General features: G+C 46.0%; 1 protein-coding gene and 1 pseudogene across 1 annotated transcript; both read left to right on the top strand.

Moving 5' to 3' along the window:
- Window positions 1-2,587: 2,587 nt before the first annotated feature.
- Window positions 2,588-3,345, top strand: LOC118911180 (keratin-associated protein 2-1-like). The gene has a single exon (XM_036882904.2). It carries the CDS (start codon window positions 2,654-2,656, stop codon window positions 3,023-3,025), a length of 372 nt encoding a protein of 123 aa, XP_036738799.2. The 5' UTR covers window positions 2,588-2,653; the 3' UTR covers window positions 3,026-3,345.
- A 3,482-nt stretch (window positions 3,346-6,827) lies between these two features.
- On the top strand, window positions 6,828-8,276 carry LOC118911141 (keratin-associated protein 2-1-like; annotated as a pseudogene).
- The last annotated feature ends 6,992 nt before the right edge of the window (window positions 8,277-15,268 follow it).

The following is a 15,268-nucleotide window of genomic DNA, read 5'->3' as shown; positions in this document are numbered from 1 at the left end:
ATGTATACACACACACACAACATCTGTATCCATTCATTCATTTAAAAGCTGTGTGACTTTGGGAAAATCAGTTGACTCTCCAAGGTTCAGATTCCTCATTTATAAGGTAGAGAAAATAATGCCTAGCTCAATGGATTATTATGATAATTAATCAGATAATATAGGTGAAGTACCTATTACAGTCCCAGAAACATACCAAACACTCGATAAATGGTAACTTAAGTTCTTACATAGTGGAAAGCAAAATGGAAGCTGATATCCAGCACCAACAAATGGAACAGTATATCCAAAGAGAACTATTATAACTGTTCTTAGAGGAAAATGCTGTGAGCTTCCAGTAAGAGCCTAGAGAACAGAATAAGATTCTTTGTAAAAGTATATTAGAAAAATTTTAGTTCAAAGGACTATGGAGGCCAAAAATGTCTGCAAAATTTGGTCATAAATAAAAAGGCTATTTGTAAACAAATCAGAAAATAACCTTTATACCAAATTAAAATCTGGCTCTGCCTTGAAACTTGCATTTATTCTAGCCACATTATCTCAGGGAATTATGTAGTAGTCTGCACAGTAAAAATCAACTATTATTATAAAAGGAGCAAATAGGGAATTTGGCAGGAAGAAATACAGAGAATGAATTGTATATAATTCACGTCCATGATACCTTCCATGACAACGGTTCCCCCATGACAACAACAAAGCTCAAGGGGGTAATTTTAGGACAAATAACACTTAAAAAGCATTTGTCTGGTGGTTTGTAAGCTCTTGGCTCTCCTTTTCTCCTGTAGTGCTCATAGAAAGTAACTGGAATTGCCTGAACAGCATTCTTTTTCTTTTTTTTTCCAAATCCAAAGGAAAAGTGTAAATCTACTTGTAACTAAGAAATAAGCCAGGTAGTGAAAGACAAATACCACATGATTTCACTTACATGTAGAATCTAAAAACAAAACAAAAGAAAATGAAGAAAACAGCGTTAGCCTCACAGACATTGCAAAGTGACCGGTGGTTACCATGGGGGAGGGGTTGGGGTGGGTGGTGGGGAAGGTGAGGGGGATAAAGGTGCACAAAAACTCTCAATCATAATATAAGTTGGTCACGGGAATGCAAGTGCAGCATGGAGAATATAGTCACTTGGTCTGTAGCATCTTTCTCTCTTGACAGATAGTAACTGCACTAGTTGGGGTGAGGATTTAATAACGTGGGCAACTGTTGAATCAATGTGTAGTATACTTGAAACCAATATTATATTGTGTATCAACTGTACTTTAACTTAAAAAAGTAAATTTATGGAACTCATCATAAAGGGTAAGGTATGGGATGAAGGTGCAAATAAAAAAGAAAACATAAAAGAAATCAGACAAGTGTGTCTCTCACAGGGCTCCAATGTCTTACCAAGGGAAAGCAAATACACTTTGAGACCAACATTTGGGAAACAAGCAGCAACCCCACTCCCCCCTCAAATAAGTTGACCTGTGTTGATCTTCAGAGAAATCTCTGAGCTGGCACACAGATCTGACCCAACACACAAGTCCTGGGGCTATTTTGGGTCATCTGTCATGTGGGTAAGACTTTTTCCTGTTTCTCATCCAGTAATCACTTTTAATGATGCTATTTATTTAAGATTTATGATAGTCCATTATATCTCAATAAAACTGTGGAGGAAATACTTGATACGTTCTCTCTCCTGCCTGAAGACTCTGATCTACTGAGCCTGACAAACATAAAACTCTTGGTAGAGGCTGAATTCTGAAGAATGAGGAGACCTGGGCTCCACCGTGTGACCCTGGAGAGCCCATGTGACCACTCCTGTAACATGAGAGGAGAGGCCTATCTATTTTCCACAGTCCCTTTGGGGAATCTACACATGCAATGACTAATCCCAGACAAATTGCTAAGATAAAAATTGTAGTGGATCTTTGATGAGGGTTTTACAATCAAGGTAGAAATTGAGTTTGGCTTGGAAGGCTTGAGGAAGGCCCTCCAGGTGACTGGAAGATGTCAGCGATCAGGACAGCCCAGGCTCCCCTGGGGGAGAGTGACTAAACCAGGGTGGCAGGGACCCGGGGTGCCATGCGGTGCCTCCTCATATGAAAAACCACAAACCTGCCTTCCAGTGAATCATGGAAGGAGACATTTGGGAAGCGGATGACTTCCAGTCTGCAGTAAGTGCTGCTACTCACCTGTTACTGTCAGGTGCATGGGCATAATAGGTAAGTCAAGTCAGTGTTTGGGTGATAATTATGGGAGTCTTTGAAGTCCAGGAATAAAATGCTAACTTGGAGGAAAAAGGGCAGTGATTAGACACTATACTATTTTAGAAAACTCATACTTTTCTCCTGTATGAGTTAGGAATATTTCAAATTCATCAGAATTGAATCTAATGTTTGGATTTGGTGAGAATAAACAGTACAGGAAATGAAGGAATATTTGTGGTGTGCGTATGGATATGTATGTACTGAAGTGTTCAAAAGACCATTAGTCAATGCTAAATCCTCACCTAATTGGCAGGAAGATTAACAAGGAATGACCTGTGTCCAGGGGGTCATCAGCACCTGTGCAGGGTATATAAAGGGCCCAGAGCAGGAGGAAGACATTCACACCCAAGAACACCCAAATCCTCTCACCAGCCCAGCCCAGCCCAGCTCCAGACACCACCATGATCGACTCCTGTTGCGGCTCCGGCTTCTCCTCCCTGAGCTGTGGGGCAGGCTGCTACCGCGACCCCGGCTGCTGTCTCCCCGTGTCTCACCAGACCACCGTGTGCCGCCCCGTGACCTGCGTGCCCCGCTGCACACGCCCCATCTGCGAGCCCTGCCGGCGCCCCGTCTGCTGCGACCCATGCTCCGGGCAGGACGGCTGCTGCTGCCCCATCTTCTGCTGCCCCACGTCCTGCACGGCCGTGGTCTGCCGCCCCTGCTGCTGGGCCTCCACCCGCTGCCAGCCCATCTCTGTGCAGGCTCCCTGCTGCCGCCCCCCCTGCTGCCAGCCTGCCGCCTGCCGCAGCACCTGCAGGACCTCCTGCTGCTGAGAACCCCTCACCATCTGCACAGAGTAGCATTCACCAATTCTGCATTTTAATCAAGTTGAAGGAAAAATAGATTTTTTCCATAGGGTGACAACAGTCATTTTTACATCTATCTGGATATACAAGCAGACGTCTATCATCACTTTCAGCCCAATTCCCAGGAGTCTCCAGAAGTCAACATGGATGGTGAATCCGTCTTTTAAAAGAGTCCCTGGAGAGGACTTCACAAACTCATCCTCAACTCCAGAGGCTGCTCGAACCCTCCCCTTCAGCTTTTGTAATGTGCTTCTTGCCTGTTCTCAATAAACTAATTTTCCTGTGAACTTCCCTGCCACTTGATTCATTCATTTGTGCCTATTTATTAGTGTACACAGGTGAGCAGACAATGAATAACAAGAGGAGTGAAGAGGAAGAGGAAAGAAGAGATGGAGAGATGAGGAGGGCAGGAGAGAGAAAGGAATCCTGGTATGAGTCCCAGAAGGTGGTACTGCACAGCCAAGCCAGGGCTCTGACTGCTCACGTGGGTAGGAACCCTGTTCCCACCAGGTCCCCCTGGCCTGTCCTTTGCCCACATCTATAGATTCATGTCTCAACACTCCCAAGTTTTACTTCAGGTAACAGTGAATGTCTCACAGTAACCGGCACATGCTATGCCATTCCACACATCTTTTGTTATGTCATGTTCTTTCATTTGTATGGAATATCCTTTTACCTAGTCTTTCCCATACCTTCTTCCTCAGCTACCTAAGTCTGAGTTATTTTCAAGATTTAGCTCAGTATTCTCCGTCCTAACCCCTCCACACACACACACATGCACACAGTCTAGGTTAAGTGTCCCTAACATGCCAACAGTATCCTGAGCTTACCTCCCTTCCCATAAGGCACTGTATTGAGATTATCTATTTCTCTACCTCCAACAGAGGGGCCACAGTTTGTTTATTCTGGCTCCTAGTACTGAGCTCAATGTTTAAAATATTCAGAATATAGTTGGTATTTGGTTTCTACTTGTTGACGCAAACTAAATTGGAATGGGGTTTTCTTTATGACAAGAATTCTTAAAGGTAGATATTTACTTAAAGAAAAAAAAAACCCTTCAGCATCAGTATTACTTAACTTCTCTGACCCTTAGGTTTTCTAACCTGCAAAATGGTAAAATTTATGTTTATTGATGTTGATTGCTGGAAAAGTTAAATGACTTTATTTATGTAAATTGCCTGCCATATAGAAAATACCCAGTACCATTCATTTATATCCCTTGTTGCACATTTGAACAATCACCATATCAAATAGGCCTAAAAGATGTGCTACATGTTACATATTGTGTCACTGAGAGCGGGAAAGGATTCGGTGGGGGGGCATTTTTGTTGTTTTTTCCAGGAGAGTCTGCATCCAATGGCAGAAAAGGATTCAACAAACACAATAAAGAAGGCAAAAAAATTCATTATCAGATGGAGGCTGTCTCAGAATGAAAGGGCTCTTTAAATCTAAACTGCAAGACCATAGGACAGAGTCTTAGATTACAGATTTATCAAAAAGGGTTTGGCATCAAGAGCAAAGAAGAGCTGGAGAGAATATATACATCCGATAGACTTCTCCTTTCATCCTGAGCCACCCAAAGGAATGAAATAATTCAAGCCTGTAAAAGACTCCAAAAGATGAGTTGGTTTAGACTTCCCTGGCTTTAGGCAGATGAATATCTAAACCACTTAGAAGAGATACTTGTTTTTTAAATTCCAGAAATAAATCCCACCAGTTCCCTTAAGTCCTGCTGTCTTTTCCAACTAAAACATTTTCTCTTTTCAGTTGTTGATGTCCATTTCTTCTCTTTTCCACATTTGTATCAGTTTTAGGATAAGCCTGGCCTATGAAAAACACCAGGGAGAGAAGGCTCTTCCCATTCTGTAGATGAGGAAATGGGCTGGCAGAGTGTAAGTATGTGCTCCGAGTTACACGGCTGACTGGTGACAGAGGCAGGGTCTGAACCCTTGTTCGTCTTCTCCACCCTCTTCCTGCCCTTTCTTCCTCAATCTTCCCCATCCTTATCTCTGACTCTTACGATTGGAGGATATTTTAAAGATAATTTTGGAGAACAGAAAAATGTATATTCTGTTTTCAGAATTTAAAAATATTTCTAACACCCAGTAGCCTCTAAATTAGTTCCTAACAAAACACAACTCATGAAACTATTAAGATGAGGGCATGGTTCAACCATCACAAAACATCATCAACACTACATTCTTTTCCACTTCAACCACAAAAGTTCCACGATATCATCCTTGTGGTTAACATTTACTGGCTCCCAACTCTAGTGAATGATGCTTTTGTAGACTGTCTGGAATTTGAATAATATGACTAAAAAAACCCATGTAATAAAGACCCGGGACCCATCTCTTGCATAACAAGCCAAGGTTCATTAATGTGCCAAAGCATGGGAGACCACATGGCATAGGACCCTGGAGCATCCCACCAAATGAAGAAAGAAGAAAGGTTTTTACAGAATTTTAAGGAATGGTGGAGTTTAGTTAAAATTATATGAAATGGTGTTGTGATAGACTCAAAGCAAAATAGGGCTTTGTGCAAAAGAATTAACTTCTGGACTGGGCTGTGACGGACATTGGGTCCTCTTTCTAGGATGTCCGGTCCTCTTTCTTCAGAAACTACATAGTTAAGATAAATGGGAGTATCCTGTCTGAAAATCTTATCATTTGAAACTCTGCCTCTGGGTGGGATGTTGGGGCTGTTTCTCTGTGTTAAGGTGACTAAGATTCTGTCCAGGCAATAGTGTGATATTCCCTTCTTACTGACGTTACTACAAACAGCAAAGTTTCTGACAATCTATGATCTTAGAACACAGAAGTACTCTCTCCTTCAGTCAGTTAACAATAGCAGTCAGTTGGCAGACATGTTCTTATTTCTAGTATGTGAATCTCTGTGTATAGTCTAAGCCAAATAACAATATGCCAAACCATAAATCAAGTTCTTACTTGATTTCACTGGATGGAATAGAATTTTTGATAACTAGTACTGTACTAAATGTTCACTATTTTGAAGTAACTCAGAGTTAGAAAAAGATAGGGGTCACTCAGCGGTGCTTGTACTCAACAGAAGGGCTGTAGTACTGTTAAAGCTTTGCCACTTCTTTTCTGTATGGCTTTGGAGAAATCAATTCACAAACTTGGCCTTCCAAAAACGGAGACGGACTATGATAGATCGCAAACTCACAGGCCTTCAAGGACCAGGGCTATGGTGGAATAAGGAGTGTATGAAAAATGATCACACCAAATAAGATGTACTTTGGAGAAAAGTTTGGGCTGAGGGCCATCAGTAACCCTCAGACCCTTATCTTAAACCTAACTTCCAACTATAAATTTATTTTTATATCCCCATTTTTCTTTGCTGTGGCTGAAAACAGACAAAGCTATTTTATTAGTCACCAGTTCACTTAATTTCCCTCATCTTTTTCAGAAGCCCACCTTCACAATTCATAAGGAATCAAAACCCTCAGCCAACAGACCAAAGCATCTACTAAAGACAAAATTGGTTCCTCTTAAGTATTTTCAATATGTTTTGTATAACTCAATACAAGTGCTTATGTCACACCTAAGTGGCAAGAAATACCCTAGTTTCAATCTGATTCTAAGTCCACATTCACAGAGGGACATTCCAAAAGGTACAATATGAATAAAATGCTCATTTAGTTTGACCTTATTGTCCTATGGAAAATTCTTCTCTTTTAATTGCTTTACCTGTCTTTGTCTTGCCTTCCTAAAATTTGTAGTTACTGTGTAATAAGAAATCAACTTATTTTTCTTTCTTTTCCATTGACACTCTCAAATAGTTTACATAGTAAGTGTCTCTTAAGGGCTATTAGTTATATGCCAATTCATGTTACTAAACAGCATCATTCTCGTGTGTTTACTAGTTATTTCCTCATAAACAGGGTGAAGCAATATGTTGTTTTCAGAAGCACTGTTGTGTTTGTTTCATAGCAGAACCAGTATACATCTCCATTTATGAGCCATTTTGGTTTTTCATAAATTCTTGCTTCATCTCAACGTCAATCAGATGCCAGGCTTGTGACCTCATGGACATCACAGTGTCCTGCCTTGTGGTGGATGGTGAGCAAGAAGAAAGTATGCTGGTGGTGACAGTGGGTCCTTCTGACTGAGCTCATCAGTGATAATGGCTTTTTTGGAAGATTGGCTACTCAACTGAGGAATTTTTCTGATGATAAAAATAACCAGGAATACATTTCAAGGGAAAAAACAGACAGCATCCTCCAGTGATGTTGGAATTGCTGCCTGAGCAGCTGAATGCACCAATCTTGAGTTCCCATTTCCATGGGCAACCACAACTCCAGGAAATGACCTGTGTCCAGGGGGTCATCAGCACCTGTGCAGGGTATATAAAGGGCCCAGAGCAGGAGGAAGACATTCACACCCAAGAACACCCAAATCCTCTCACCAGCCCAGCCCAGCCCAGCTCCAGACACCACCATGATCGACTCCTGTTGCGGCTCCGGCTTCTCCTCCCTGAGCTGTGGGGCAGGCTGCTACCGCGACCCCGGCTGCTGTCTCCCCGTGTCTCACCAGACCACCGTGTGCCGCCCCGTGACCTGCGTGCCCCGCTGCACACGCCCCATCTGCGAGCCCTGCCGGCGCCCCGTCTGCTGCGACCCATGCTCCGGGCAGGACGGCTGCTGCTGCCCCATCTTCTGCTGCCCCACGTCCTGCACGGCCGTGGTCTGCCGCCCCTGCTGCTGGGCCTCCACCCGCTGCTAGCCCATCTCTGTGCAGGCTCCCTGCTGCCGCCCCCCCTGCTGCCAGCCTGCCGCCTGCCGCAGCACCTGCAGGACCTCCTGCTGCTGAGCAGCTCAGCACAAAACATTGTCAGGTGTTCAGAAACTTGCAAACTCCTCCCATCCCTTATGGATCAGATGAGAGATACCGCCTTTGCAAGCTACTAGCTCTTCAACAACTAACTCAACAATAACTGTCTATCCAGTTTCCACATAATTATGCAGTTAATCCTGGCCCTCTTTGACAATGGTTAGAAAAATTCCAGCTTCCATCATTTGAATTAATGGCTTGAAAAAAATGAGTAAATAAAGATCAAAGTTCGTCTTGAATGAGTCTGTCCCACTGACTCATCATCACTTCTCTACTATTCCACAATAGGATTATTTTTCCAGGATAATATATTTATACTGGGTTTTTGCACAGTAAAATAATAAAATTTTATTTCTGGAGAGCAAGTGTGTTTACCTTTCTTATTTATTTATCTTTAAAAGCTCATTTTTAGCTTAAGTTATAGTATGCAGAATCAGAAGAACCAAAGGAAGAAGGATTTTCCAAGAGCTGTTTATTTTTTAGCTTTAGGAACAATTCAGGTGCCAAGTCTGTGATTTTAATAGCAATTCAAATAATTTAGAACAGCTTTGGGGAAGCACCTTCATATTCCAAGCCACAGGTTTTGTAGTGATGCTAAGGACATGAAGAAATTACAGCAGGACTCTCTGATCATGGACTTGGCTCACAAATCATCCACACACATATGTTAAGAAGGAGGAAGCCTAAGGCAGAGCCCCATGTGTTCTCCGACTTAGAAAACTGCGCAGTGATTAATAGTACCTGCTAACTGGGAATCCTAACCACCGCCTGTCTGTGCTGGAAGAGCCACCATCCTATCTTTTTCGTGGCCAGTTCTGATTTCAGTGGACTCACTGCTGCTGAGAAGAGAGGGAGAAATGTAGCTTGGTTGGAACCATTCTAATTTAGAACTCCAAATAAGGTTACATCAGCTTGAATTTATATTAAAACAATGCCAATGTAGTTGAAATTGAAAGGAAGGGAGCGACACACAGCAGCAATTCACCGGAGAATTCCGCTTTATTAGGGAAAGGTGCTGGGTTATATAGGAAGGGGCATGGGGTGATTGTGGTGTTACTTCTACGGGGCTGGTGGCTATTGGCTAGGTGCTGGGATTAGGGGGGCGAGGGGTGATGGGGGTTCAGATGGCACCGGCGGGAACTGAGGACCTGGAAGAGAAGCAGGAGGTTCACCATCTTATGGGTGGGGGCCCTTCATTCCCCCCTTTCTCCTCTATGGGGTTGTGGATGTTGCTTTCTCTCTGACTGCTTCCTGCTGAACAGGGGTGGAGAAGGGAGTGAGGGCTTGAGGACTGGGAGGAAAGGGTTGATAGGACTCCCCACAGTAAGGACGAATAGATGTGGACTTCTTCAGGTTGGAAATCAGTGAAGGTTCCCTGTAACCATAGGTCGAGGACTTGTTGATTCTAATGGTGCCAGGAGGATACGGGTGCCAGGAGCCAGGCGTCTGCGGCCATTGTTTCTAGGAACAGTTTCCAGCGGAGAGAGGGGTCCATCTCAGCGTGTGGTGAGGAGGTTACGTGAGGGTGAGGGACTTCTGTGGCTAAAAGCTGGTAGTTCCTGAGTAAAAGCTGGTTGAAAGTTTGATTAGAGATTTTACCGACTTGGGATTTGATAAACTTTACTATACAAGGTAAGAAGAGACAGGCGAGAAGAATGATTATTATAGGGCCTGCAATGGGCCACAGCCAGGTGAGGAAGGGGTTTGTTAGTATTGAAGAGAATGGGTTGGAATTGGAAGCAGAGTGGAGGCTGGAGGCAAGGTCGGTGAGTTTGGTCATGTCAGTTTCTACAATGCCGGATTCGTTGATGTAATAGCAGCACTCCTCTCGAAGGAAGATGCAGGTGCCGCCCTTCTCGGCTGTAAACAGATCTAAGGCCCGCCGGTTTTGAAGGGTGACCTTTGCTAGCGAAGTGACCTGTCTTTGGAGAGAGGCTAGGGAATCGGCAGTGGATGTCAGGGCTCCCTCAAGTTTGGTGTTGAGATTTCTGATTGCCCATAGAGAGTGACCCAAGGCTCCTCCCGAAAACCCTGCCCCAATGGCTGAGGTGGTCAAAGAGATACCGACCATGATGGGAAGGAAAGCAGCCCTTTTTGTGTGCAAGGGCAAGGGAGGTTGGAGCTCAAGAAATTCTGCCATGCTGTAAAGTGTAAGCTGTGGGATTAGGGTGACGAGAATGCAGGGTATATTGGAGTTGGGAGGCAGTGAGTTGAAAAGACTGCCATTGCACCAAAAGAAGTGTCCTGGTTGTGTAAAAGTCTTAGAGCCGGAGCTAGGGGTGTAGATAGAGAGACAGTGAAGTGCGCTGGAGCGGGGAGGGGTTGGGCCTACACAGTGGTGGATGGTGAGATTATCTGCGTATTCTGGTTCCCATAGGGGTATGTCTGCCAGGGGACGGAAGGGTTGTCCTTCTGCATGGAAGGAGTAGTTGGAAATATTAAGGGGCACGGCGGCCAGCAGTGGGCGCTGTAGTGATGCGCACAATAAACAATTGGTGGTGTTGAGGGTGTGGTTGAGAAAGATGGTGGTGTCTTGAATGAGCTGTAACCAAGAGTAGGAGCGGGGGTAAGAAGATGAAGAGGCGCAGTCAAGAGTTTGGACAATAACTTTTTCGGAATGTCCGATGTCTGATGCAACTTGAGAGATCTGGGAATGAGAAGGAACATACTCTCGAGAGATATGAAGGGTACCGTGGGGGGTCGAGGACCCCCCATAGTAAACTGAGGCTGTGACCCCGGCAGCCCATCGAGAGTCCTAGGGATCTGGGATTAATAAGGAGAATGAGCTGTTGGGATATTTTATGAAACGGTTGGAGGAGAAATACTGTGGGTACCGGGAGTTACCCATGTAGTGAATGACGCAAGACCTGTACGGACATCCCCCGTAGGTGTCTGGCCATTGCCTGCAATAGGCTTGTTTTTGGTCATAGAGGAAGCAGAGGTAGGGAGAATGAAGGTAGCTGCTAGTGAACACTTCGGTGGAGGGAGGAAAGTGGAGGTTAAGGCTCGGAGCAGCCTTTCAGAGGGCAGTCTGATGTGGCAATGAGGGTAGTAACTTTTGTTTGATGCTGTGTGTAAGTCTCTCTGACTTTGAATCGCCATACAAAGGAGGCTGGGGTGGCGGGGAAGACAATAGGAATGAGGGAAAAAAGCGAGAGAGCAGTAAAGGAGGAAAAAGTCATGATTTGGGTATGGATGGCAAAGGGGGTGAACGGGAGATGCGGAGTTTCAAGGGATCAGAGGGATGAGGCACGGTAGAGTAGACAGCGTCTTGGGCTGTATCCAAAGGACTCTGGATTGTGACCGATGGGTCTTGAGTGTCCAGAGAAGGTGGGTCCTGGGTGTTTGGTTTCAACCTGGAGATATGAATCCAAGGGGTGACAGAGTTATCAGGCAGTAAGAGCTTGGCAGCCGAGGGAGTGCAGAGAATAACTGGGTGTGGACCTTCCCATTTTGGGGTGAGAGAGGGCCGATCCTCTGGCGGCTTATAAAACACTAGTTGGCCGGGCTGTAGGACAGGAGGATTTTGGGAGGTGGATGGATCAGGAAGGAGCCAATCCTGATATTTCCACAATTCGGTGTGGAGGAGAGAGAGTAGCGGAAGGGCCATATTGGGAGGAAACGGTCCTTTGTGGGAAGGGAGCCCTGGGGGTAGAATTGGGCAGCCGTACATGATCTCAAAGGGTGACAAGAAGGGAGGTTTCTTTGGGAGGGCCCGAATGCGGAGTAGAGCTTAGGGAAGTAGGCAAACCCAGTCAAGGTGTAGTTCTAGAGATAGTTTGGTCAGAATGTCTTTTAGAGTCCTATTGGCTCTTTCTACTTTTCCTGAAGCCTGTAGTCAATAAGGACAGTGTAGATGCCAGGGGAGTGAGAGCGACTTGGAGAGGTTCTGAATAATTTGGGCAGTGAACTCAGGGCCGTTATCTGATTGGAGGGAAGTGGGCATCCTGAACCTAGGAAAGATCTGGGTGAGGAGGATACAGGCAACTGCGGACGCTCATTTGTTAGTGGTGGGGAAAGCCTCGACCCATCCTGAAAATGTATCTACTAACACGAGTAGGTATCTGGTACGCCGTATAGGGGGCATGTTAGTGAAGTCTATTTGCTAATCTGTGGCGGGGACATTACCCCGTGCTTGATGAGCCGGGAAGGGTCGGGCCTTGAGGGGGGTATTAGGGTTAGTGCGTTGGCAAATGGTGCACCTGCGGGTGATTTGGTCAAGTAGGATTTTGTCTTCAGGAGAGAGAGAAAAAAAGGATTGTAAAAAATGGATTAAGGATTGGGGGCTAGGATGGAATAGATCATGTAAGAGGCGGAAGAGAGACTCTCTGTCCTGGGAACAGAGGGTGTCTTGTGATAAGGCTAAAACCGCAGTGGCAGACGGATCGCTGTCTCGTGCTTCTTCTGATAGGGCAATCAACCGGGCTACTCTGTCAACTTTATTGTTACCTCTTGTAATGGGGGAGTCGTCCTTTTGATGTGATTTGCAGTGGACTATGCCCAGTCGGTGTGGGAGTTGTGAAGCCTCTATAAGTTTAGTAATTAAGGCTGAATTAGTGATGGAATTCCCTTTTGTGGTGAGGAGGCCTCGTTCTTTCCATACTGCCGCGTGAGACAAGAGAATGTGGAATACGTATTTGGAGTCAGTGTACAGTGTGAGAGACATGTCCCAGGCCAGAGTGCAAGCTCTGGTGGCTGCAATGAGTTTGGCCTGTTGATTAGTTGTACCGGGGGGTAGGGCTCGTGCCTCGATGACGTCTTCAAGGGAGACTATTGCGTATCCTGTGTAAGACCCATCAGTAAACCAGATGAGGTCGGAGTGTGAGAGGGCTCCTTCAGAGATCATGGAGTGGCACGGGAGGAAGTTGTGAAGGGCTTCCAGGCAATCATGCGAGGGAGTATGAGGAGAGTAGGGTAGAGGAAGAAGAGTGGCCGGATTCAGGGGCGGGCAGGGGAGGAAAGAAATGTCTGGATTTTGGAGGAAAGAGGACAGTAAGGTCAGGAGTCTGGAGGGAGGGAGAGTCTGTAAACTTCTGTAGGTTAAGAGGTCTTTTAGGTGATGTGGGGACAGAATGGTAAGGGGCGCCCCGAATGTCAGTTTATGAGCTTCCTTCTGCAAGAGCTGTCCAGCTGCTAATGCCCGTAGGCAGGGGGCCCATCCCCGAACTGTGGGGTCTAATTGCTTGGAAAGATAAGCTACTGGGGCAAAGGATGGGCCATAATATTGGCCTAGGACTCCTAGAGCTTGACTGGACCTCTCATGAATGTATAATGAGAAGGGCTTTGACAAATCAGGAAGATGGAGAGCTGGGGCTTCCACAAGGGCTCGACGGAGCTTAATGAATGAGTGTCGGGGTGAGGAGGATAATGGTTCTTCAGGGGGACCCTTGCTGAGGTCATATAGGGGTCTTGCCAACAGGGAGAAGTTAGGGATCCATGCTCTAAAATACCCAGTCTGGCCTAGAAAGGAAAGGATTTCTGTCTTGGTTTTGGGAACGGGCAGGTCAGAGAGGAGCCGTTTTCTGTCTAAGGTAATGGACTTTCTTTGTTGAGATAGAAGGAATCCGAGGTAAGTGACAGAAGGGGAAGAGATTTGAGCTTTGACGGGGGATACCCGGTAACCTCTGGAAGCTAGAAGGTTAAGTAGGGAGGCAGTGTCAAGTTGAGACTGTTCCCACGAGGGACTGCAGAGTAGAAGATCGTCCACATATTGTAATAAGGTGGACTCAGAGTGATCATGATGAAACTGTTTGAGGTCCTGAGCTGGGACCTGTCCAAAAATATGGGGACTATCTCGGAAGCCTTGTGGCAAAATTGTCCAAGTGAGTTGTTCAGAATGTCTTGTGTATGGGCCCGTCCAGGTGAAGGCGAAAAAATCTTGGGAGGAGGGGTCCAGAGGGATAGAAAAAAATGCGTCCTTGAGATCTAGGACTGAGAAGTGGGAGGCCGAGGCAGGGATCTGCGATAAAAGGGTGTATGGATTTGGGACTGAGGGATGGATAGGGACGATGGCCATGTTGATGAGGCGAAGGTCTTGGACGAGGCGGAAAGATTTGTTGGTTTTTTTAACAGCTAATATGGGGGTATTAAACGGGGAGTGAGTGGGTCTGAGGTAATTTTTGTTTAAAAGATCTTGAATGATGGGTTGGAGGCCTATGAGGGCTGAAGTGGTTAGGGGGTATTAGGCCTGACAGATACACTGAGAGGGGTCACGTAATTTGATAGAGGCAGGAGGACATAGAGCCACGGAGGGGCTTGTAATGTCCCAAACTTTGGGATTTACAGGGTGTATGAGGGCAGAACTGGAACTTTCATTGGGTAGAGGGGGGTCATCGGCTATGAGGGCCATCAGAAAGGGAGTACTGGGGGCTGTGGGAGTGGATATAGTTATGGAAACATGGAGGAGAGAAAGGATGTCCCGTCTTAGGGGATGGGACACTGGGGCATAACCAGGAAGGAGTGGGAGAAAGGTATGGAATTGTCCTGGATTGTGCATAAAAGGGGGGGGTTTTAATGGGAAAATCTGTTTACCTCCTACCCCGACTATAGGAGTAATGGCAGGCATGGTAGGGCCCCGGTATTCCCGCAAGACTGAGAAGGTGGCTCCTGTATCTAGGAGGAAGGAGATGGGGCGACCGTCTACTATTAAGGTAACCCTGGGCTCCTGGTTGGTGATGGAAATGGTCAGGCGAGAAGCCCCCGGGCCCCGTCAATCTTCTTCCGCCAGCCCCACTACGGCGGGCTTAGGATGGGGGTTGTTCGTCCAGCCTCCCCTTCGGGTGGCTGGGCAACCAGACCTCCAGTGGCCCTTTTTGTGGCATCTGGGGCATGGGGTGGTAGGAGATCTGGGGGAGGGGCACGCCCTTGACCAATGTCCCTCTTTTCCGCACTTGAAACAAGCTCCTGCGGGGGGCTTGTTTGTAGAAGAGCGCCCAGGTTGTGGTTTTATCAGCTGGGCCAACATTTGGAAATTGGCCTGATCAGCCTTTTGTTTACGGCGTTCTTTCTCCTCCTCCTGGTTATGGAAGACTTTAAAGGCCACTGTTAGGATCTCAGTCTGTGGGGTAGCGGGGCCCTGTTCTAACTTTTTGAGTTTAGCTGTAATGTCGGGGTAGCTTTGAGCCAGGAAGTATGTCATAAGGACATGTCTCCCGTCAGGCGTTTCTGGGTCCAGGCTGGTAACTGTAATAGGGCTTGAGTGAGTCTGTCTAAGAACTCGGAGGGAGCTTCCTCCCTCCTTTGAATTATGTCTTGGAGCTTTTGAAAATTGACTACTTTACGAGCTGCCTTTTTCATACCTGCTATTAAGCAGGAGGCGAAAATATCTCGAGAGCGGAGACCCACGGCGGTGTTATAA

This window comes from Manis pentadactyla, chromosome 4 (genome assembly GCF_030020395.1).
Source record: "Manis pentadactyla isolate mManPen7 chromosome 4, mManPen7.hap1, whole genome shotgun sequence".
NCBI lineage: Eukaryota > Metazoa > Chordata > Mammalia > Pholidota > Manidae > Manis > Manis pentadactyla.
This window is presented reverse-complemented; position numbering and strand designations above follow the sequence as displayed.

Excerpts from the sequence above, each read along its gene's own strand:
- LOC118911180 (XM_036882904.2), top strand. The coding sequence starts at position 2,654 with ATGATCGACTCCTGTTGCGGCTCCGGCTTCTCCTCCCTGAGCTGTGGG.